The sequence below is a fragment of the Nerophis ophidion genome, linkage group LG08 (assembly GCF_033978795.1).
Source record: "Nerophis ophidion isolate RoL-2023_Sa linkage group LG08, RoL_Noph_v1.0, whole genome shotgun sequence".
NCBI classification, from domain to species: Eukaryota; Metazoa; Chordata; class Actinopteri; order Syngnathiformes; family Syngnathidae; genus Nerophis; species Nerophis ophidion.
In genome coordinates this window covers 76,317,291-76,342,453 of record NC_084618.1, presented here as the reverse complement: position 1 = coordinate 76,342,453, position 25,163 = coordinate 76,317,291, and the positions used below count along the sequence as shown (strand labels likewise).

Genomic DNA, 25,163 nt, shown 5'->3' with positions numbered 1-25,163 from the left:
TTTTTGCTTTCTTGAGACAACGGGAGTTATGTAAATCCTTCAGGGAGGGCAGGGGGCAGCCGATGATTTTTTGTGCAGACTTTATGACCCTCTGAATCGCCTGTTTGTCTGATTCAGTGCAGCTGGCGTACCACACTGTTATGCAGTACGTCAGCAGGCTCTCGACAGCCGAGCGATAGAAGGTCAGATTAGATAAGATTCCTCACATGTCCCCACCCACCTAAAGACGTAAATAAATATTATTGGATTTCGTCTCTGTCAATTATTTTTCGTCTCGACTAAATTGTCAATTAATTTCACCATTTTATTCGTCATTTTTTTTTTTTAGTCGGGGGTAATCAATCAATCAATCAATGTTTACTTATATAGCCCTAAATCACTAGTGTCTCAAAGGGCTGCACAAACCACCACGACATCCTCGGTAGGCCCACGCAAGGAAAACTCACACCCAGTGGGACATCGGTGACAATGATGACTATGAGAACCTTGGAGAGGAGGAAAGCAATGGATGTCGAGCGGGTCCAACATGATACTGTGAAAGTTCAATCCACAATGGATCCAACACAGTCGCGAGAGTCCAGTCCAAAGCGGATCCAACACAGCAGCGAGAGTCCCGTTCACAGCGGAGCCAGCAGGAAACCATCCCAAGCGGAGGCGGATCAGCATCGCAGAGATGTCCCCTGCCGATACACAGGCAAGCAGTACATTGCCACCGGATCGGACCGGACCCCCTCCACAAGGGAGAGTGGGACATAGAAGAAAAAGGAAAGAAACGGCAGATCAACTGGTCTAAAAAGGGAGTCTATTTAAAGGCTAGAGTATACAAATGAGTTTTAAGGTGAGACTTAAATGCTTCTACTGAGGTGGCATCTCGAACTGTAATTCGGTCGTTGACGATAAAATAAGTAAGACAAACATTTTTAGTCAACAAAATGAACACTGCCCAAAAACCACCAACTAAAATGCCCGCGACTGGACACCACAGGAATAATAATACATAAAAACTGCGCTGCCCGGATAGGGATTGTCTGATGTAGCCTAAGGGGGACTTCACCGCAACAACAAGCGAAGCTGAGTGTGTACTCACTCAATCAAACGTATCTACAGAGTATGTGCGGCCTGCAGGCCTTTGTAAATAAGTAATGGTCGGCAGATTGGCTTTGGCTTTGAAGAACAAGACTTTGACAGTTTGCATGACGGCCAAGGTCGAATAGCAGTCTTGCAATGAATCCATGCAGGAACAGGAACATGCTAGCTTATCCTTTAATGTGTCACTTTATTTTCCTACAACTTCATCTCTGCGCTCATCATAAGGGTGTTGTCGGTCCTGCATGAAAATTCCAAAGTCAACCTCCACATCCACCTTGAACGGGTCACAGGACTCGCCTAATTGTACCGCGCAACGTTTGGCCAGACGGCACCGCGCTTGTCACGTGGACGTCATGTCATGTCTGCCTGCAATGTGTGGTAGTGACAGGCCGTCATGGCTGACAGTGAGCGATCGGCGCGCTGGCGGAGCGCCGCCTCGGCCGTCACGAGCGCGCGGAACCAGTGAAGTGACAGCGAGCCGGGCGCTCAAAACATTGGACTTATGATGAAATATTTAGCCCAGGTCTGAAACTACTAAATGCTTTTACGTTTCTTAGGCGTAGCAGGATGATGACAGTCAGTCACTAAGTCATTAGAACTACTACTGTATGCTATGGCCAGTCAAAGATAACCTACATGAAAGGAGTCTTCTGCTATTCTGTCAAGGACCGACTGAAATCCGCTTTATTAGAGGAAAAACGTTGCTGTTTTCAGAAATCTGCTGCAAAAATGTTGGTTAAAGATTGTCTATATGACAGGAATCTGCTGCTGTTTTTACAGACCTACTGCCAAAACGCTAGTTAAACATCCTCTATCACAGAACCGAAGCAGCTTTGCTCTTTTTAAAGACAGACTATTATTAAGTACTAGACAAAGAATCTCTCTGTAAATAGTTATTCTGCTGTTTTTACAAATCTGCTAAAAAAGTTTGTTAAAGAACTTCAATATTGTATCACAGCAATGCTGTGTTCCTTTTATGTATATGTATATATATATATATATACACATACATACATATATATATATATATATATACATACATACATACATATATATTATGTATATATACATATGTATGTGTGTATATATATATAGAATAGAATAGAGAATAGGATGAACTTTATTGTCATTATATTTGCATATAACGAGATTAAAGACTCCAACTTAAGGTGCGGTAGTGGGAACAAATATTGGGTGAAATAAATGACATAAGAGGTAATAAAGGAAAAACTAAGAATTGAAATAAACAGACTACTATCCAATAAAAATAATAAGCAATTCTGTACAATATACAAAACACAATAGATGTACAAAATACAAATACTGTACAATATACATAACAAGACAAGAGTACCGAAGTAATAAATAACAATCAGTGACGGACGTATTGCCCAGTAGGGTATTAGGGCGATACATATATATGTATATATATATATATATATATATATATATATATATATATATATATATATATATATATATACATATACATATATATACATATACATATATATACATATACATACACATATATATATATGTGTATGTATGTATATATATACATACATACACATATATATATATATGTATATATATATATATATATATAATATTCATATGAGCACATAATACTATAATGGATATCTGATTAATATTTATTATAACCGAATATTAAGGGGAATATTAATGCAGAGAATAATTTCGCCACATCTAATATGTGTGTGGCAATCATTGGTGTATATATATATATATATATAAAATATATATATATATATTTTTTTTAATAATATCCACAAAGTTCAATGAGCAGGTTTTTTTATGTATGACCATATTTGTTGAACTTTAGTGCTGGTGGATGTTTTTTTGTTTAGTTTTGTTTTTGCACAATGACTAGGGAAGGTTGTTTGGATTGGCTCATATACATTAATGCTATGCTCTACATACTTTCAAGTACAATTAATGGCTTAGTAACTTTTGTTGGCTACCAGACGGCGACAAAATGGCAGCTATTAGACCACCGGCTATTTGTACATGATATAAATGCATCGCTTCAACCATATTGTTTATTGAACCCGTGCTGACTACTGGGTCAAATTGAAGACGCCGGCAGACCGCATTCGGCCCGCGGTTTGAAAAAAGTCCTTCCCCTGTTTTTAGGAATCTGCCAAAGAATGCTCGTCCAAGATCTATACATCCACTTTAAAGAACTACGTCAAAAGCGCTAGTCATAGATCCTCTCAGTGAAGAGTCTCTGCTGTTTTAAGATCCAAAATGCTGCGTTTTGCATTTGAACATGTTGACAAATTTAGAGAGAGTGACTTTTTGTATGAACTCCTACTAAAAGTGTCATTCAGACAGGCTGACAAGGGCGGCGTAGTGAGTGATGTAACCGCTAGTTTTCTGTGCCGAGTCCGCCGCCAACAGCAGACGTTTTTCATCTGAGGCAATAACATTTGTCTTGTGACTTATTGCTCGCTGAGCTGCAAGAAGAAAATCAAAGAGCAAATACTTTTGCTGAGTTTATGATTTATTTGGCTGGAAACACCAGAAAAACTGCACTGTAGACTCAAGTTTTTCACCACAAAATATGCTATTTGTGAGTTAGGAGATTTAACATCTTTCAAACTAACATGATTGTATACAAAGTAATATTTGACATTGTTTCGGATGAAAAGTAGGAGAGCTGATAGATGAGGGACAAAGAGGTTAGTCTTGGCTGTGGTGCAGCCTTAGGGATGCTAGTTTCATGCATACTTAACATGCTACTTAACGTTAGCATTGTTACGGAGGAGCCCATATGGACCTTTTCTAAAAGGTTTTGGACGGGGACAGAAGGCTGCTGTCTGGGCTCCTCAACAAGACCACGTCTCGTCCTCACTTTGATGTGAAGGCTGTTTGAAATGCAAATGCACCTGTGTTGCTCCCTCAGCTGATAACTGCTGTCCTCTTCTGCATGACTTCAAATATGGCCTTTAAAATGCTCCTGTGGAGAACAACGTCTTCGTCGGTGGATTCAACCACACTTGATATTAAAAATGTAAAAAACATATTTTCTTTTTAACCATGAAAATGTGCCTCATGTAGCTTTCGGTTGAATCTTACAAGTGTAGAAAGAAGTAAGGCACTGTCAATACTCGGACCTAAAAACTATTTATTTTATTTACATTGTCATTGGTCCTACAAGTGTAAAAAGAAGTTAACCACTTGAAACAGGAGTAGTGTTGTCCCGTACCAGTGCCAACATGTTTTTTTAATACTTTTTTTTTGTCCTGTCCAGCGTCTTAGGCAAATCATATAGATCAGGGGTGCCCATTACGTCGATCGCGAGCTACCAGTCGACCGCGGGGGGTGTGTCAGTCCATCTCCAGCCAGGCTTTTAAAAAAAATAGACCTAAAAATTAGTGATCATCAATCTTCACCAAGACGTCACTTAAATGACATTCACGGTACCGAAGGGTCTTGTGAGATGACGCTGGCTGCTGCAAGATCATTATTATGAAAATATGACCGAGAGGAAGGCGAGAAACACTTTTTATTTCAACAGACTCTCGCGCCGTACCTTCCGTCAAAACTCTAAAGGCCGACTGCACATTTCCTATCTTCACAATAAAAGCCCTGCTTCATGCTGCCTGCGCTAACTAAATACAGAGTCTCGGAAAACTGGCGTGCACAAGCGATCCCTCAGAAAGCTGGCGTGCACATCACTTGTGCACGCCAGCTTTCCGAGACTCTTATTTTGTTAGCGCAGGCAGCATGAAGCAGGGCTTTTATTGTGAAGATAGGAAATGTGCAGTCGGCCTTTAGAGTTTTGACGGAAGGTACGGCGCGAGTGTCTGTTGAAATAAAAAGTGTTTCTGGCCTTCCTCTCTGTCATTTTTTCATAATAATGAACTGGCAGCAGCCAGCGTCATCTCACAAGACCCTCGGGTGCCGTGAATGTCAATCAAGCAAGCTACGGAATTTGCCGCCAATGTTTTTCTTGTAAAGTGTATGGAAGCTGGATGAATTAGATGCCAAAAACCAACCACTTTCATGTGGTATTGTACAGAAAGGACAACTTTTTTTCTCCTCCATTTGAAAATGTGGGCGTTATCATCATTACTGTCTGATTCCAATCAATGCAAGTCATCAGAATCAGGTAATACACCAACTTATATTCTTGTCTTTGTGAAAGAAAGACATCTATATGTGTTACACATGCTTGTATTATCATTAAACACATTTAACTTGTTTACAAAAATGTCTCTTTCATAAATAAATAAATATAAATGATATATATAAATGAGGTAGATCCTCTCGAGTTGGTCAATTGAAAAGTAGCTCGCCTGCAGAAAAAGTGTGGGCACCCCTGATGTAGTTGATTTAGTTCCCCATATCGGCTGTTCAGATTTACTTTACAAAAGAGAAGTGGATACTTGTCTTTTTGCCTTATTTGAATTTGACTTTATTAAATGTATTTATATTATCATTTGGTGCAGCCGGAGGGGTTAGAAAGAGGAAAAAAAGGAAGACAGAGGGGGAAATTGTGGGGTCAAGAGGGGGATTAGACAGAGAGACAAAAACAACAACAGCAAACACAACAAAAACAACAACAACAATAGAACTACTCCAGCACATACGATATGTACAAATATGATCGTAAAAATGATAGCAAAGAAGCGGTTAGTGAAATAAATATAGAAATGACAATGAGCATTTTTACACCAAAACTGGAGCAATACAAATACCAATAGAAAAAGCGCTATTGATCATGAACAATACCAATACTTTACCTCTATTATCAACAATACAGTTGTTCAAATGCAACAATACATATACATAGTGATAACTAGAGAGATAAAAAAAAAAATGGGATACCGACAGATGGAGGGGAAGAGAGAGAGGCAACCTATATTAATCTTGTACATTGTTATAGTAACAATGAGTTAACCTTGTCAGTGTGCCATGTGTTACTCAGTTTCAATACTTTTTAAAGTAAAAGGGACCACACAGATGTCATTATTGGCTTTCTTTTAACTTAAAGTCTTATCATACATTAAACATGTTTCTTATTGCTGTAATCGAACACTTTGCGTTAAATAAATTAGCAAACAATCTAAATTACTTTTTTTTTAGCAGTAATCAAGCAAGGAAAGGCTCCAAATTTCGCTGCTGATGTATGCAGTAATATATTGTTTCCCATGTTATTTTGTCAAAATGATGAGCTGCAAGCAGTAGAAATGGATTATTAATCTACTTCTTAATATTTGTTTACTTACTGTAAATTTCATGTAAAAAAAAAACATGTAGTCTTCTGCTAGTAGGATACTTCACATACATTTTGGTGATACTAGACATTTGGGTATATGGCTCTTGTACTTGATATCGTTACAGTTGATATTTGTATAAATCCACCCATTTGTTTACATTCTGAAACACTATCTTGCTTTTAGCTATTCTATCCTCATTTGATTGATTGACTGATTTAAACTTTTATTAGTAGATTGCACAGTACAGTACATATTCCGTACAATTGATCACTAAATGGTAACACCCGAATACGTTTTTCAACTTGTTTAAGTCGGGGTCCACGTTAATCAATTCATGGTACAAATATATACTATCAGCATAATACAGTCATCACACAAGTTAATCATCATAGTATATACATTGAATTATTTATTATTTACAATCCGGGGGCGTGGGATATGGAGGGGGGTTGGAGGGTAGGTTTGGTTGATTTCCGCACTTCAGTCATCAACGATTGCATCATCTGAGAAATGGACATTGAAACAGTGTAGGTCTGACTTTGTAGGATATGTACAGCAAGTAGTTGACATCGAGAGATCAGAAAGCATAACAACAATTAAAGCTGCAAGCAGGGATGGACGGGACCGCTTTGGCTGCTGCACCCGTAGAAGATAGATGGATGGAAGATTACACAGAGAAAAAGTTGTTTGCACATGTGTTATACATCAGTCTCATAGTAATAACAGTTGTGAAGTGGCTTGGGCATTATATAAGGACGCCTTGGTGCCACCATTTTGAGACTTTAATGTATGGCGAATGTAATGCAGTTGTTGTATTGAAGTGGGAATAGCAACCTTCCTGTTGATTTTAGTTGGGGGCGGTCAGTGTATGAAATATAGGTCTAAGTGAGACCTATATTGAGGTTTTTGTTTCATGTGTGTATGACAGTACTACCATCAATCAATCAATCAATGTTTATTCATATAGCCCCAAATCACAAATGTCTCAAAGGACTGCACAAATCATTACGACTACAACATCCTCGGAAGAACCCACAAAAGGGCAAGGAAAACTCACACCCAGTGGGCAGGGAGAATTCACATCCAGTGGGACGCCAGTGACAATGCTGACTATGAGAAACCTTGGAGAGGACCTCAGATGTGGGCAACCCCCCCCCTCTAGGGGACCGAAAGCAATGGATGTCGAGCGGGTCTAACATGATACTGTGAAAGTTCAATCCATAGTGGCTCCAAGACAGCAGTGAGAGTCCCGTCCACAGGAAACCATCTCAAGCGGATCAGCAGCATAGAGGTGTCCCCAACCGATACAGGCGAGCGGTCCATCCTGGGTCCCGACGAGCGGTCCATCCTGGGTCTCGACTCTGGACAGTCAGTACTTCATCCATGGTCATCGGACCGGACCCCCTCCACAAGGGAGGGGGGGACATAGTAGAAAGAAAAGAAGCGGCAGATCAACTGGTCTAAAAAGGAGGTCTATTTAAAGGCTAGAGTATACAGATGAGTTTTAAGATGAGACTTAAATGCTTCTACTGAGGTAGCATCTCGAACTGTTACCGGGAGGGCATTCCAGAGTACTGGAGCCCGAACGGAAAACGCTCTATAGCCCGCAGACTTTTTTTGGGCTTTGGGAATCACTAATAAGCCGGAGTCCTTTGAACGCAGATTTCTTGCCGGGACATATGGTACAATACAATCGGCAAGATAGGATGGAGCTAGACCGTGTAGTATTTTATACGTAAGTAGTAAAACCTTAAAGTCACATCTTAAGTGCACAGGAAGCCAGTGCAGGTGAGCCAGTACAGGTATATATGTATGTATATATGTATATAAAGGTATATACAGTACAGGTATATATGTATGTATATATGTATATAAAGGTATATACAGTACAGGTATATATGTATGTATATATGTATATAAAGGTATATACAGTACAGGCGTAATGTGATCAAACTTTCTTGTTCTTGTCAAAAGTCTAGCAGCCGCATTTTGTACCAACTGTAATCTTTTAATGCTAGACATGGGGAGACCCGAAAATAATACGTTACAGTAGTCGAGGCGAGACGTAACGAACGCATGGATAATGATCTCAGCGTCTTTAGTGGACAAAATGGAGCGAATTTTAGCGATATTACAGAGATGAAAGAAGGCCGTTTTAGTAACGCTTTTAATGTCTGACTCATACCGTTTTGTCTGAGCAGAAAACCGCCTTTTTGTGACAACAGCAGCAGCGCAATGGTTCTTTGCGGGCTCATAAAATCCAAACTGGGGTAGATTTTAGAACTATTTCTTTAACTTTGACTTGGACCCCGACTTAAACAAGTTGAAAAACTTATTGGGGTGTTACCATTTAGTGGTCAATTGTATGGAATATGTACTGTACTGTGCAATCTAATAATAAAAGTATCAATCAATCAATCAATATCAATCAATCAAAAACTTTTAACCAGAAGGGTTCAATCTCTCTTCTGTGCTTATTTGAAGCCGAAACGACAAACGGTGTCTGAGGAAATAATGTTTGAAAAAAAGTGACATTTTTTAGCCAACTTTTGTATTGAAGTGGGAATAGCAAACTTCCTGTTGATTTTAGCCGGGTTGTCTCACTGAATGAAATATAGGTCTAACTGAGACCTACGTAGTGGTTTTTGTTTCATGTTTCTACGACATTCCTACTGGAAGTTACAGTTTTGTCTGTGTTTTCTTCTTAGGGGGCGCTAGAGCACAATTTTGAGTTTTGGGGTTTGGTTTTTTTGATTAGATCGCAGTTTTCGCCAGTCCTGATGTGTGTGTGTGTGTTAAATTTGGTGAGTTTTGAAGCATGTTAAGGGGGTCAAATTACAGCTCAAATATATATATTTGCATAGTATGTACTGTATACAGAGGTGGGTAGTAACGCGCTACATTTACTCCGTTACATCTACTTGAGTAACTTTTGGGATGAATTGTACTTCTACGAGTAGTTTTTATGCAACATACTTTTACTTGAGTATATTTATAAAGAAGAAACGCTACTTTTACTCCGCTCCATTTATCTACAATCAGCTCGCTACTCGCTACTTTTTTTTATCGATCTGTTAATGCACGCTTTGTTTGTTTTGATTTTGTCAGACACGCATTCAAAGTAGGAACTACGCATGCCTGCGTTTCACCAATCAAATGCAGTCACTGGTGACGTTGGACCAATCAAACAGAGCCAGGTGGTCACGTGACCGTCACACGTAGAACCCGACATATTGAAAAACTTATTCGGGTGTTACCATTTAGTGGTCAATTGTACGGAATATGTACTGTACTGTGCAATCTACTAATAAAAGTTTCAATCTATCAATGAATCAATCAAAAGTGTAATGGAAAAAAGACACTTTTTATTTCAACCGTACTTCCCGTCAAAAGCCTAAAGACTGATTGCACAGTTCCTGTCTTCACAATAAAAGCGCCGCTCCATCGCGCCTGCGCCAACAAAATAAGAGTCTCTGAAAGCCAGCGCAAACAAGCTAGCAAGCTACGGAGTTTGCCGCCAATGTATTTCTTGTAAAGTGTATAAAAACGAATAAGGAAGCTGGACAAATAAGATGCCAAAAACCAACGACTTTCATGTGGTATTAGACAGGAAGGAGGAACTTTTTTTCTCCTCCATTTGAAAACCGGGACGTTATCAGCACTACAGTCAGGTAATACACCAACTTATATTGTTGTCTTCATTAAAGATAGGAATCTATATGTTAAACATGCATGTATATTCATTAAAACACCTTTAACATGGGAACAAAAACGGCAAAATAAATACATATAAATGATATACTGTATATATAAAGGTATGTATGTATATATATATATATGTGTGTGTATGTATATATGAGGTAGATCACCTCAACTTGGTCATTTACTAAGTAATTGATAAACGTTGAAAAACTTATTGGGGTGTTACCATTTAGTGGTCAATTGGACGGAATATGTACTGTACTGTGCAATCTACTAATAAAAGTTTCAATCTATCAATGAATCAATCAAAAGTGTAATGGAAAAAAGACACTTTTTATTTCAACCGTACTTCCCGTCAAAAGCCAAAAACTGATCGCACAGTTCCTGTCTTCACAATAAAAGCGCCGCTCCATCGCGCCTGCGCCAACAAAATAAGAGTCTCCGAAAGCCAGCGCAAACAAGCTAGCAAGCTACGGAGTTTGCCGCCAATGTATTTCTTGTAAAGTGTATAAAAACTAATATGGAAGCTGGACAAATAAGATGCCAAAAACCAACAACTTTCATGTGGTATTAGACAGGAAGGAGGAACTTTTTTTCTCCTCCATTTGAAAACCGGGACGTTATCAGCACTACAGTCAGGTAATACACCAACTTATATTGTTGTCTTCATTAAAGATAGGAATCTATGTGTTAAACATGCATGTATATTCATTAAAACACCTTTAATATGGGAACAAAAACGGCAAAATAAATACATATAAATTACATACTGTATATATAAAGGTATGTATATATATGTATATATATATATGTGTGTATGTATATATGAGGTAGATCACCTCAACTTGGTCATTTATTAAGTAATTGATAAACGTTGAAAAACTTATTGGGGTGTTACCATTTAGTGGTCAATTGTGCAGAATATGTACTGTACTGTGCAATCTACTAATACAAGTTTCAATCAATCAATCAATGAATGCCTACTGAGCCTATGGTGCTGTTAAGTTATTGTGGCTCAATTTGCCTTAATTTTTATTTTATTTTAATGTATTATTATTTAATATATAATATTGTTTTAGTTGCTTAAGAGATATTCCTGGCTGTGAATTTGCTCATTGCTATTTTTATGTTTTTGTGCATTATTTGTTGCCGTAATCATTAAACAATCAGGTTACTCATCAGTTACTCAGTACTTGAGTAGTTTTTTCACAACATACTTTTTACTTTTACTCAAGTAAATATTTGGGTGACTACTTCTTACTTTTACTTGAGTACAATTTCTGGCTACTCTACCCACCTCTGACTGTATATATTATTAATGTTGTACATACAAATCTTTATATATCTAAACAGAGTGGTACTGAAGAGCTAGGCATTTTTCGGCGGTCCCAAGAAGGTAACAAATACAAGAGTGTGTTGTGAGTGTGTGAGTGAGTGCGTGCTCCCCGGGGATGTTGTTACTGTTGTGTCGTTGCTTGCTACAAATAGGGGAAATAAAGTTGTTGTGTTTTCAAGGCAAAACTGCTGAGTGGAGTCACGTCACAGACCCACTTGTGGGTATTGATGGACGGCAATGCTCGAGACGCTCAGCTGCCCCTCCGTATCTGGAATGGCTTAACCGAGTTTATTTGCTTCGGCTCCTCTGGAAGGACAGAACGTGTTTGTGGCTTGCTTTACTACAATTGCCCTTATCTAACGGAACAGTGGTCGAGGTTAGCGGATGGCCGTTACGCATCCAATGGAAATCCGGGTTCGGATTTGAACACTCTCAGTGGTCTTTCAAGTGTAAAAATAAGCCATACTTGCCAAGCCTCCTGGATTTTCCGGGAGACTCCCGAAATTCAGCGCTTCTCCGGAAAACCTCCCGGGACAAATTTTCTCCTGAAAATCTCCCGAAATTCAGGCGGAGCTGGAGGCCACACCCCCTCCAGCTCCACGCGGACCCGGGTGTCGTGTCGACAGCCTGTTTTCCCGTCCGCTTTCCCACAATATAAACAGAGTGTCTGCCCAATGACGTTATAACTGTAGAATGATCGAGGGCGAGTTCTTGGTTTCTTATGTGGGTTTATTGTTAGGCAGTCTCATTAACATCCTCCCAGCGCGGTAACAACACACAACAACAGCAGTCACGTTTTCGTCTGCCGTAAAGCAGTTCTTCTGCCGTAAACAGCTATGTTGTGACACTCTTAAACAAGACAATACTGCCATCTACTGAACATGCGTATGTGACAATAACCTACAGCTTTTAGAGCAGTGGTTCTCAACCTTTTTTCAGTGATGTCCCCCCTGTGAAATTTTTTTTTAATTCAAGTACCCCCTAATCAGAGCAAAGCACTATTGGTTGAAAAAAAGAGATAAAGAAGTAAAATACAGCACTATGTCATCAGTTTCTGATTTATTAAATTGTATAACAGTGCAAAATATTGCTCATTTGTAATGGTCTTTTTTGAACTATTTGGAAAAAAAGGTAGAAAAATAACTAAAAACGTGTTGTAAAATATACAAGTGATTCAATTATAAATAAAGATTTCTACACATACTGCGATGAGGTGGGGACTTGTCCAGGGTGTACACCTCCTTCCGCCCGATTGTAGCTGAGATAGGCACCAGCGACCCTAAAGGGAATAAGTGTTAGAAAATGGATGGATGGATAGCTGTAAATATACTCCTCCCCTCTTAACCACACCCCCAACAACAAGTGTAAAAAGAAGTTAACACTTTTGACACGAATTGGTTAAAGTCTGCTTATGCTGAGGCGTACCTTTGGTGTATAATCTTCTCTTTCTACGTGCGTTTAACAGCAACGTTGATATTCGTTCTTCTTTTGGAAGAAGTGGCACAAAAAGGCCAAAGAAAAAGTATTACATGTGATATATTAGGGCAGCGAATCTTTGGGTGTCCCAATATTTGATTCAATGTCGATTCTTGGGGTCACGATTCGATTTAAAATAGATTTTTTTTCAATTAAACACGTTTTTTGATTCAAAAAACGAATTTTTTCCCGATTCAAAAGGATTCTGTATTCATTCAATACATAGGATTTCAGCAGGATCTACCCCAGTCTGCTGACATGCTGGCAGAGTAGTAGATTTTTGTAAAAAGCTTTTAGAATTGTAAAGGACAAAGTTTTATCAACTAATTGCAATAATGTAAATTTGTTTTAACTATTAAACGAGCCAAAAATATGACTTATTTTATCTTTGTGAAAATATTGGACACAGTGTGTTGTCAAGCTTATGAGATGCGATGCAAGTGTAAGCCACTGTGACACTATTGTTCTTTTATTCAATCAATCAATCAATGTTTACTTATATAGCCCTAAATCACTAGTGTCTCAAAGGGCTGCACAAACCACTACGACATCCTCGGTAGGCCCACATAAGGGCAAGGAAAACTCACACCCAGTGGGTCGTCGGTGACAATGATGACTATGAGAACCTTGGAGAGGAGGAAAGCAATGGATGTCGAGCGGGTCCAACATGATACTGTGAAAGTTCAATCCACAATGGATCCAACATAGTCGCGAGAGTCCAGTCCAAAGCGGATCCAACACAGCAGCGAGAGTCCCGTTCACAGCGGAGCCAGCAGGAAACCATCCCAAGCGGAGGCGGATCAGCAGCGCAGAGATGTCCCCAGCCGATACACAGGCAAGCAGTACATGGCCACCGGATCGGACCGGACCCCCTCCACAAGGGAGAGTGGGACATAGAAGAAAAAGAAAAGAAACGGCAGATCAACTGGTCTAAAAAGGGAGTCTATTTAAAGGCTAGAGTTTTAAGGTGAGACTTAAATGCTTCTACTGAGGTGGCATCTCGAACTGTTACCGGAAGGGCATTCCAGAGTATTATTTTATTTTTATAAATGTCTAATGATAATGTCAATGAGGGATTTTTAATCACTGCTATGCTGAAATGATAACTAATATTGATACTGTTGTTGATAATCATTTTTGTTTCACTACTTTTGGTTTGTTCTGTGTCGTGTTTGTGTCTCCTCTCAATTGCTCTGTTTATTGCAGTTCTGAGTGTTGCTGGGTCAGGTTTGGTTTTAGAATTGGATTGCATTGTTATGGTATTGATGTGTATTGGTTTGTTGGATTAATTAAAAATACATAAATTTAAAAAATCCCAAAAAATCAATAAAATAAAAAAAAAGAGAATCTATTCTGAATCGCACAACGTGAGAATCGCGATTCAAATTTGAATCGATTTTTTCCCCACACCCCTATGAGTTTTCACTAACATTTCAGGTATGATAGTTTTGAAAATGACACGACCTCATTGGTGTTTGATTCGAGGTGTTTCACAGCATTTAAAATGGCGGCGACATCAGCTGTGCGCTGACGTTTAAACATTCATGGGCTTTCAGTTTGGGACGCAAACACGATTGGGCAAATTGCTAAAATATTTACAGTCTGGCCTGTTAAAGCTTTTACGCCGCTACGTCAAAAGATGTGCGCCGCTAAAAAAAAAAAAAGTGCGTAATTGCGTCCCAAATGTCACACGACGTTTCATTTGTGTGGATGTCCTCCGACAGGAGTGGGAGGACTAAAGACGTGTTACATCGTTTTCTTGCTCTTGCCTTCGCTCAGACACGACCCTCTCCTCATCCCCGGCGGCGAGCAGATGGAGAGCATGGACGAGAACGTGAAGAAGTACGACTCCACGGGGATGTTCCACTGGTGCATCTCTAAAGACATCGAGAAGGTGGTCCTGGTGGGTGGAGGTCCTAACGCTCGCCTCATTTGACACACACACACACACACACACACACACACACACACACACACACACACCCAAACGGCGCGTCCCCAAGCAGCAGGGGAGGGTGACAGGGTGCTTCAACTCTCCGTAATGAGCGCTTTGACATGTCATTTGCTACACGGACGCCATGACATGTCTTCTACTAATACAGACCACTTCTTTCAGAAGACATGTGGCATAAAAAAGATCCTCTCTCTGACAGCAGCGCTTTTTAAGGGCATACTGCAAATTAAGTTAGTCAAAGATCCTTTATGTGACAGGAGTGCTTTAGTTTTTTTAGGAATCTGCTGCAAAAATGTTAATTTAGAGACAAGGCCATAAACTTGTGTGGCCCTAAACAAACTTTTGGGGGTAATACAGTAGTTAATGTTGAATTTTTGCCTCATTCTTGTGGGAATCCTGCGTGTGACTGAAGCATTAAGGAGTGGGACTATGCAGGACTAGCTGCAGTGTGCTCAAACAACCACTTATCGGGTCGGTAGTGCATTCTTTACTCACACTTTAGTTTTAGAATGAGGCAGAAATACCACCTTCCATACTGTTATGCTGACTGCAGCCTAGTGAGTATTGTGTTTATTTTATGCTCTATCAAAATATTCAATGTATAATTAAGAATTCTGTCTTCATGGAAAGTAATTTATTACGAAACCAATTAACATCGATAAACAAGGGTTTACTTTATCAGTATATTTGGCTATGGGAGCGTAAGTTTGTGCACAAAAAACAACCAACAAAAATGCAGTTTGAGTTCATTATTAACTGGATATAAAAACAATTGTCTTCATGTTTCAATCAATCAATCAGTCAATGTTTATTTATATAGCCCCAAATCACAAATGTCTCAAAGGACTGCACAAATCATTACGACTACAACATCCTCGGAAGAACCCACAAAAAGGGCAAGGAAAACTCACACCCAGTGGGCAGGGAGAATTCACATCCAGTGGGACGCCAGTGACAATGCTGACTATGAGAAACCTTGGAGAGGACCTCAGATGTGGGCAACCCCCCCCCTCTAGGGGACCGAAAGCAATGGATGTCGAGCGGGTCTAACATGATACTGTGAAAGTTCAATCCATAGTGGCTCCAACTCAGCCGCGAGAGTTCAGTTCAAGCGGATCCAAGACAGCAGCGAGAGTCCCGTCCACAGGAAACCATCTCAAGCGGATCAGCAGCGTTTGTTTGACAAGTTATGTAAAGATGTCTACTTTAAATATTCACATACAGTATTAACAATAAAAAAGACAGTGACAACTACAGTTCAATCCAATATGTTCAATAGTCATGTTTTTATATTCCAAATATGTCCAAAGTTTGTATGAAAAGGTAAACAAACTGTTGATATTTCCAAGGACAGCAGTGCAGTGAAACCAATTCAAAACTGCCATGCGCTCCGGAACTAATTGAAAAAGTAAACAAAACACAACAAATGAGCAAAAAACTATGACAAAAAAACTAATGTTCTATAAACGTTATGGGCCTTATTTACTAAAGGATTTGCAAACGTGATAGTACACGCAAAGCTGATCTGTTAAAGTGGAAAGCCTCTAAGTGAGCAGAATAAGACGTGCAATTCATTTTGCGTCTGTCTTCATTAATATGCAAAATATATGCTGATCATCAAAACGCGCCCAATATTGAGATGACAAAGTGCAACTATAATTATTTACCTTGTGCACTGAGATTCATCAACACTCATCACTATTTAGCGTCGTATTGAGAAGGACGTGCAAACTTGACAGTTTCACCCATGACTGCGGGATCAGGCGATGCACAGACGAGAATCCTCCGTCGTACGTGAGTTTGTGTCCACATTTTGGACAGAAATAAAATATATTAGTCATATTGTCCAATCAGTAACATTATTTTATACATTTTTTCAGCTACTAGAGGACTTAAGGGGCTGATTACAACACATTAAATTGATGCGTTTTGGTGGCCTTTAGTATTATCAATGCCGTTCCTTTTTTTTCCCCCCACTTACGATATAAAAATGTTTATGTGAAGCAACTACTTGAAATATGCATTTTGAGCGGAGTAAGTGCAGTCAAAAAAAAAAGTGGTGTCAATGTAGATGCTCTACTGCAAACACTGGTCAAAGATCTTCTAGATCACACACTTTTTCTGAAGACGACTTACTTTTCAATTGACCAAGTCGAAGGAATATATATCAGGGGTCACCAACCTTTTTCAAACCAAGAGCTACTTCTTGGGTACTGATAAATGCGAAGGGCTACCAGTTTGATACACACTTAAATAAATTGCCAGAAATAGCCAATTTGCTCAATTTACCTTTAGCTCTATGTTATTATTAATAATAGTGATATTTATCTTTGTGGGAACACGAATCATTTTACTGATTTTTCACAATAATTATACATTTTTGATGACATGTTTTAAATAGGTTAAAATCCAATCTGCACTTTGTTAGAATATATAACAAATTGGACCAAGCTATATTTCTAACAAAGACAAATCATTATTTTTTTCTAGATTTTACAGAACAAAAATTTTAAAAGAAATTCAAAATACTTTGAAATAAGATTTAAATTTGATTCTACGGATTTTCTAGATTTGCCAGAATATTTTTTGGGGAATTTTAATCATAAATTTGAAGAAATATTTCACAAATATTCTTTGTCGAAAAAACAGAAGCTAAAATGAAGAATTAAATTAAAATGTATTTATTATTCTTTACAATAAAAAATAAATAAATACTTGAACATTGATTTAAATCGTCAGGAAAGAAGAGGAAGGAATTTAAAAAGTAAAAATGTATGTGTTTAAAAATCCTAAAATAATTTTTACGGTTGTATTTTTTCTCTGAAATTGTCTTTCTGAAAGTTCTAAAAAGCAAAGTAAAAAAAATAAATTAATTTATTTAAACAAGTGAAGACCAAGTCTTTAAAATATTTTCTTGGATTTTCAAATTCTATTTGAGTTTTGTCTCTCAGAATTAAAAATGTCGAGCAAAGCAAAACCAGCTTGCTAGTAAATAAATACAATTTTAAAAATAGAGGCAGCTCACTGGTAAGTGCTGCTATTTGAGCTATTTTTAGAACAGGCCAGTGGGCTACTCATCTGGTCCTTACGGGCTACCTGGTGCCCACGGGCACCGCGTTGGTGACCCCTGGTATATATAGTTTATATTTAATTATTTATGAAAGAGACGTTTTTGTTAACACGTTTAATGTGTTTAATGATAACACAAGCATATTTAACACATATAGATTCATTTGTTTCATTAAAGACAAGAATATAAGTTGGTGTATCACCTGATTCTGATGACTTGCATTTATTTGGAATCAGATAGTAGTGTTGATAACTTCCACATTTTCGAATGGAGGAGAAAAAAAAGTCCTCCTTTCTGTCCAATATCACATGAAAGGGGTTAGTTTTTGGCGTCTTATTTGTCCAGCTTCCATACTCCTTTTTATACATTTTGCAAGAAATACATTGGCGGCAAACTCCGTAGCTTGCTAGCTTTCTGAGACTCTTTTTTTTTTTTTGTTAGCGCAGGCAGGATGAAGCAGGGCTTTTATTGTGAAAACAGCAACTCTCCCGTCCAAAGGCAAAACACAGTAACTCAATTTTGGTCAAAACTGAGCTGATAATAATTTTGGAGTTACTAGGTGATATGCTTTACATTAGTGTATGCGATATTGTAATTTGTTCCGTAAGTAAGCAGCTTACTGGTAACTCCAAAATTATCAGCTCAGTTTTGACCAGAATTGGGTTACTGGGTTTTGCCTTAGGACGGGAGAACTGTGCAGTTTGTCTTAAAGGTTTTGACAGCAGGTACGGCGCGAGAGTGTTGAAATAAAAAGTGTTTCTCGCCCTCCTCTCGGTCATGTTTTTTTAATAATGATCTGACAGCAGCCTGCGACATCTCAGAAGACCCTCGGGTGCCGTGAATGTCAATCAAGTGACGTCATAGTAAAGATTGATGATCACAAATTTTTAGATGTATTTTTTTCAATGCTTGGTTTGCGATCGACTGACACAACCTACACGATCGACCGGTGACTCTCGATCGACGTAATGGGCACCCCTGTTCTAGATGACCGGAGCCATACTTTTAAAGACACAACTGCAAAAACGCTTGTCGCATACTCCCTCCCTCTTTCCGTCCAGACTCGGAGCGAGGCGGCCATGACGGTGCTGAGCGGCCACGTGGTGGTGTGCATCTTCGGCGATGCCAAATCGGCGCTGATCGGCCTGCGCAACTTTGTGATGCCGCTGCGGGCCAGCAACTTCCACTACCACGAGCTCAAGCACATCGTCTTCGTGGGCTCGCTGGAGTACTTCAAGCGCGAGTGGGAGACGCTCCACAACTTCCCCAAAGTCTCCATCCTACCTGTGAGTGCCCCCTAGTGACTGATTAGGTGTACTATTGTCTTAATCACCTTTAAGTCCTACTGAAATAAGATGTTCTTATTTAAACGGCGATAGCAGGTCCATTCTATGTGTCATACTTGATCATTTCGCGATATAACCATATTTTTGCTGAAAGGATTTAGTAGAGAACATCCACGATAAAGTTTGCAACTTTTGGTCGCTAATAAAAAAAGCCTTGCCTGTACCGGAAGTAGCAGACGATGTGCGCGTGATGTCACTGGTTGTGGAGCTCCTCACATCTGAACATTGTTTATAATGTGAGCCACCAGGAGTACGAGCAATTCGGACCGAGAAAGCGATGATTTCTCCATTAATTTGAGCAAGGATGAAAGATTCATGGATGAGGAAAGTTAGAGTAAAGCAATAATTAAAAAAAGAAAAAGAAAAGTGGACGGCTCCAGGCGGCGGCAGTGGGAAAGTTTCAAAAGGAATTAAGACACATTTACTAGGATAATTCTGGAAAATCCCTTATCTGCTTATTGTGTTACTAGTATTTTAGTGAGATTATAGTCATACCTGAAAGTCGGATGGCTGCGGTGAACGCCAGTATCTCTCAGAGAAGCCGAGGAGCTGTCACGCCAAATTTCTTCTCCCTACAAAAACCTTCCCCCCCATTTACTTCTGGGGTCATGATTAATACAGACGTTTTGTTAACGCTATATTATAAAACATTTTTTAACAATTTACAAACACAAGCTATGGGATGACATAAGAGGAAACGTGACCCCGGAAGTAAATGTGTCATGCCATAGCTTGTGTTTGTAAATTGTTTAATTTTTTTTCATAATATAGTGTTAACAAAACGTCTGTATTTTCAAAATATAGCGTTATATTTTCATAATATAGCGTTATATTTTCATAATATAGCGTTATATTTTCATAATATAGCGTTAACAAAACGTCTGTATTAATCATGACCCCGGAAGTAAATGGGGGGGGGGGGGGGGGGGGGGGGGGGTTTGTAGGGGGGGAAGAAATTTGGCGTGACAGAGCCAAAATCACAGCTGCCTTTTTGAGCTGCGGGATGAGGTCGCATATTCCACTCAAGTCTCCGGTAAGAGCCGACTTAATACCTCAATTTTCCCATCCAAAAACTTGCTGGTTGACGTAGAGAAACATGTTCGCTTGACCGCTCTGTGTTAAAGCTTCACAACAAAGAAACACCGGCTGTGTTTCGGTGCTAAAGGCAACTGCAATCCAACGCTTTCCACCAACAGCATTCTTCTTTGACGTCCCCATTATTATTTGAACAAATTGCAAAAGATTCAGCAACACAGATGTCCAGAATACTGTGTAATTGCGCGATGTAAAGAGACGACTTTTAGCCGTCAGTGGTGCTGGGCTAATATGTCCGCTCCAACCAATAATGTCACAAACACGCGTCATCATTCCGCTACGTTTTCAACAAGAAACTCCGCGGGAAATTTAAAATTCTAATTTAGTAAACTAACTCGGCCGTATTGACATGTGTTGCAATGTTAATATTTCATCATTGATATATAAACTATCAGACTGCGTGGTGGCTAGTAGTGGGTTTCAGTCGGCCTTTAATCACCTCAACTAGTGTTACTTTCCATGCAATAGAAATATTGCACTCATGCATGAATAAATGTCATAAAAAGGAGAGATGATTCCAGGATGGGTGCGCTAACGTGGCCCCTCCCCCTCTCCTCAAAGGGCACGCCGCTGAGCCGAGCAGATCTGAGGGCTGTCAACATCAACCTCTGCGACATGTGTGTCATCCTGTCAGCCAATCAGAACAATATCGACGACGCGTCACTGCAGGACAAAGAGTGCATCTTGGCGTCGCTCAACATCAAGTCCATGCTGTTTGACGACAGCATCGGCGTCTTGCAGGCCAACTCCCAGGGTAAGCCGGCGACCCTCGCTTCGCGTGCGGCGATGTCGCCGACAATCGCTTTGAATGACCGCCGTCTCATGACCTATGATGTGATACATGATGTGAACCAGGATGCGTAAATGACCGGAGACGCTCCAATTAGCTGCAGGGTCGCTAGGAATGTGATCTCGAAAAGTTACGTGGAGTTTTTATCATCGCCACAAGATGGCAGTAGCTGCATATCATGGATGGTATAATAAGCAGATTTATCCACCTTTGCATGGACTTCCGTGGTCTGTACATGTGCTTAAAGTGAACTCATCAGCAGTATTAATGCTGACTGAGCAGTGTGCTTTCTCATGCACTCCAAATCATTATTAAGGTTAAACACCCCATAGAGTGGGACCTCAGCTTAAGAGCGCTTTGAAATGAGGACTGTCTATCAGTTAATTGTTGTGCTTTAAGTTCCATCCATCCATCCATTGTTCTACCGCTTGTCCCTCTTGGGGTTAAAAGGGGGTGCTGGAGCCTATCTCAGCTGCACTCGGGCGAAAGGCAGGGTACACACTGGACAAGTCGCCACCCCATGTTCTTTAAGTTGTAAACAACATTTTGACTTACTAGAATCTCATAAGATCTGCCCAAAACATCAGGTCTTACCCGCTAGCTTTAGTTTATAGCGAAAGAGTCCACCATACTGAAGCAGAATGGGTCTAACGTCAGGTAAAAATGCTAAAATAACATCTAAACCAGGGATGTCAAACGTACGGCCCGCGGTCCACGCCTATCTCAACCGACGCACCGGGGGGGGGGGGGGTGTATAATGTAGCATCCCGGAAGAGTTAGGGGCATGGGATTCTGGGTATTTCTTCTGTTGTGTTTATCCAATCCAATCCAATCCGCTTTATTTATATAGCACATTTGAACAACAATTACGTTTCCAAAATGCTGCACAGCCATGTTAAAAACAATATTAAAAAAACAATATTATGCTCCACCAATGACTGAATAAAAATAAATATAAAGCCAGTATATATAAAAAAAAAACAATATAAAAACAAATATGATTAAAAACAATTTTAAAGGGTAAAATCAATTAAAACAGTAAAATAGAAATCAGAATGTATAAAAAACACAGAGGACAGAGGACCACACAACTCACGTAGTGTTAAAAGCCAAAGAATAAAAGTGGGTCTTAAGACGAGACTTAAAACACTGCACTCTGGAAGCAGTTTGAACATGGAGTGTTCCAGAGCTTAGGGCCGACCACAGAGAAGGCCCTGTCTCCCCTGGTCTTAAGTCTGGTCTTGGGCACCACGAGCTGGAACTGGCTCTTATGTTCTGTTGCAGTGCGGATGTTCTCCCGAAATGTGTTTGTCATTCTTGTTTAGTGTGGGTTCATAGTGTGTCACATATTAGTAAGAGTGTTAAAGTTCTTTATATCACAACCATCAGTGTAACCTGTGTGGCTGTTGAACAAGTATGCCTTGACTTACGTGTGTCTGCAGTGACCACAATCAAACATGTGACTGGACTGGCAAGCTGTTAGCACAGGTTGTAGAGGGCGTTCAAGGTTCTGCCATCATAGTATATCCTCATTGTTGTTGTCAGGGTGAACACCAGCAGACATTCGCGAGAATACATGCTCTGAAATTCTACGTCTCCCGGAAAAATTAGGAGGGATGGCAAGTGTGATGCTGTCTGTCAAGCGGCATTCGTATAAATCTCGTGGGCCGCACTAACATTACATTTTCTTATAAAGGTGCGGGCCGCGTGTCTGAGACCCCTGGCTTATACAGAGCACAAAGCAAAAAAAACAACTCTATATGCGGTATTATTTCATTTTAAACTTCAAAGGAGTTTTGTGGCTCCCATTGTTTTCTTTATTTTGTGAAACGGGTCAAAATGGCTCTTTGAGTGGTAAAGGTATCCGACCATGTTGTAGACCAGGGGTGCCCATTACGTCAATCGCGAGCTACCAGTCGACCGCGGGGGGTGTGTCAGTCGATCTCCAGCCAGGCTTTTAAAAAAAATAGACCTAAAATTAGTGATCATCAATCTTCACCAAGACGTCACTTAAATGACATTCACGGTACCGGAGGGTCTTGTGAGATGACGCTGGCTGCTGCAAGATCATTATTATGAAAATATGACCGAGAGGAAGGCGAGAAACACTTTTTATTTCAACAGACTCTCGCGCCGTACCTTCCGTCAAAACTCTAAAGGCCGACTGCACATTTCCTATCTTCACAATAAAAGCCCTGCTTCATGCTGCCTGCGCTAACTAAATACAGAGTCTCGGAAAACTGGCGTGCACAAGCGATCCCTCAGAAAGCTGGCGTCCACATCACTTGTGCACGCCAGCTTTCCGAGACTCTTATTTTGTTAGCGCAGGCAGCATGAAGCAGGGCTTTTATTGTGAAGATAGGAAATGTGCAGTCGGCCTTTAGAGTTTTGACGGAAGGGACGGCGCGAAAGTCTGTTGAAATAAAAAGTGTTTCTCGCCTTCCTCTCTGTCATTTTTTCATAATAATGAACAGGCAGCAGCCAGCGTCATCTCACAAGACCCTCGGGTGCCCTGAATGTCAATCAAGCAAGCTACGGAATTTGCCGCCAATGTTTTTCTTGTAAAGTGTATGGAAGCTGGATGAATTAGATGCCAAAAACCAACCACTTTCATGTGGTATTGTACAGAAAGGACAACTTTTTTTTCTCCTCCATTTGAAAATGTGGGCGTTATCATCATTACTGTCCGATTCCAATCAATGCAAGTCATCAGAATCAGGTAATACACCAACTTATATTCTTGTCTTCGTGAAAGAAAGACATCTATATGTGTTACACATGCTTGTATTATCATTAAACACAATTAACTTGTTTACAAAAATGTCTCTTTCATAAATAAATAAATATAAATGATATATATAAATGAGGTAGATCCCCTCGAGTTGGTCAATTGAAAAGTAGCTCGCCTGCAGAAAAAGTGTGGACACCCCTGTTGTAGATGATGCTACATATGGAAAAAAAACCAACAACACATAATGTTAATGCAGCAGTCGAGGGAAATTAGCAAACAACATAAATAACATCCTGTAATTTGATGTTGATATTTTATTATCTTGATAGATTGAATATAAACACCAATGAGTGGACTGATGAACATTATCACATGATTTATTCAGAAAGTATAAATAATGACTAGAGATGTGCGATAATGGCTTTTTTGCCGATACCTGATACTACGATATTGTCCAACTCTTAATTACCGATTCTGATATCAACCGATACCAATATATACAGTTGTGGAATTAACACATTATAATGCCTAATTTTGTTGTGATATCTGAAGTTGTCTTTGTTTTCAAGTTATCGTGCCGTGATTTTACCAGTCCGGCCCACTCGGGAGTAAATTTTCTCCTTAAATTAGTTTGACACCCCTGATCTAAACGGTAGACATGTATCCATGAAAATATTTGACGGCAAAGCAGGTGGAAGGAGATACCCTAGAAATCCACTCTCCAAGGTAGATGCTGTACATTATTATTGCATCAATTCATTAAACTATTGTAGTTGTTTGTACCACATGTTAACTTATTGCTCTTTTACAATATTTCTTATACAAAAGTTAGATTTCCTTTTTAAAAATCTTGTGACACTTCCAAAGACATGCACCTGGGGATTGGTTGATTGGCAACACTAAATTGGCCCTAGTGTGTGAATGTGAGTGTGAATGTTGTCTTTCTATCTGTGTTGGCCCTGTGATGAGGTGGCGACTTGTCCAGGGTGTACCCCGCCTTCCGCCCGATTGTAGCTGAGATAGGCGCCAGCGCCCCCCGCGATCCCAAAAGGGAATAAGCGGTGCAAAATGGATGGATGGATGGATGTTAACATCCAGCGTTTTTTTTAATCAAATTTATTTAAATTTATTTCAACAAATTCAGTGTTTTGAGTTAGGAGCTACGTCACAGAACCAATTAAGCCAGTAAGTTGAGGTACTGACACCTGCTTCCACCGGCCTATCACAGGGTCGAATATTTAAATTATGCCTCGTGATGCAATTTAATAGCATCAAATCATTTCAAATTCGATCATCCAGTCTTCAATCGCTGAGTGGAATAATTT

General features: G+C 39.7%; 1 protein-coding gene across 5 annotated transcripts in view; it reads left to right on the top strand.

Annotated features, from left to right (window-relative positions):
- LOC133558396 (calcium-activated potassium channel subunit alpha-1a-like) overlaps positions 1 to 25,163 on the top strand; it is a 236,139-nt gene that overhangs the window by 187,653 nt on the left and 23,323 nt on the right. For all 5 annotated transcript variants that reach the window (XM_061909755.1, XM_061909756.1, XM_061909759.1 and 2 more), the window contains 3 exons: positions 14,632 to 14,755; positions 18,938 to 19,162; positions 20,879 to 21,071. In XM_061909755.1, coding sequence (XP_061765739.1) covers positions 14,632 to 14,755; positions 18,938 to 19,162; positions 20,879 to 21,071 — 542 coding nt within the window. The remainder of the gene's footprint in view (positions 1 to 14,631; positions 14,756 to 18,937; positions 19,163 to 20,878; positions 21,072 to 25,163) is intronic.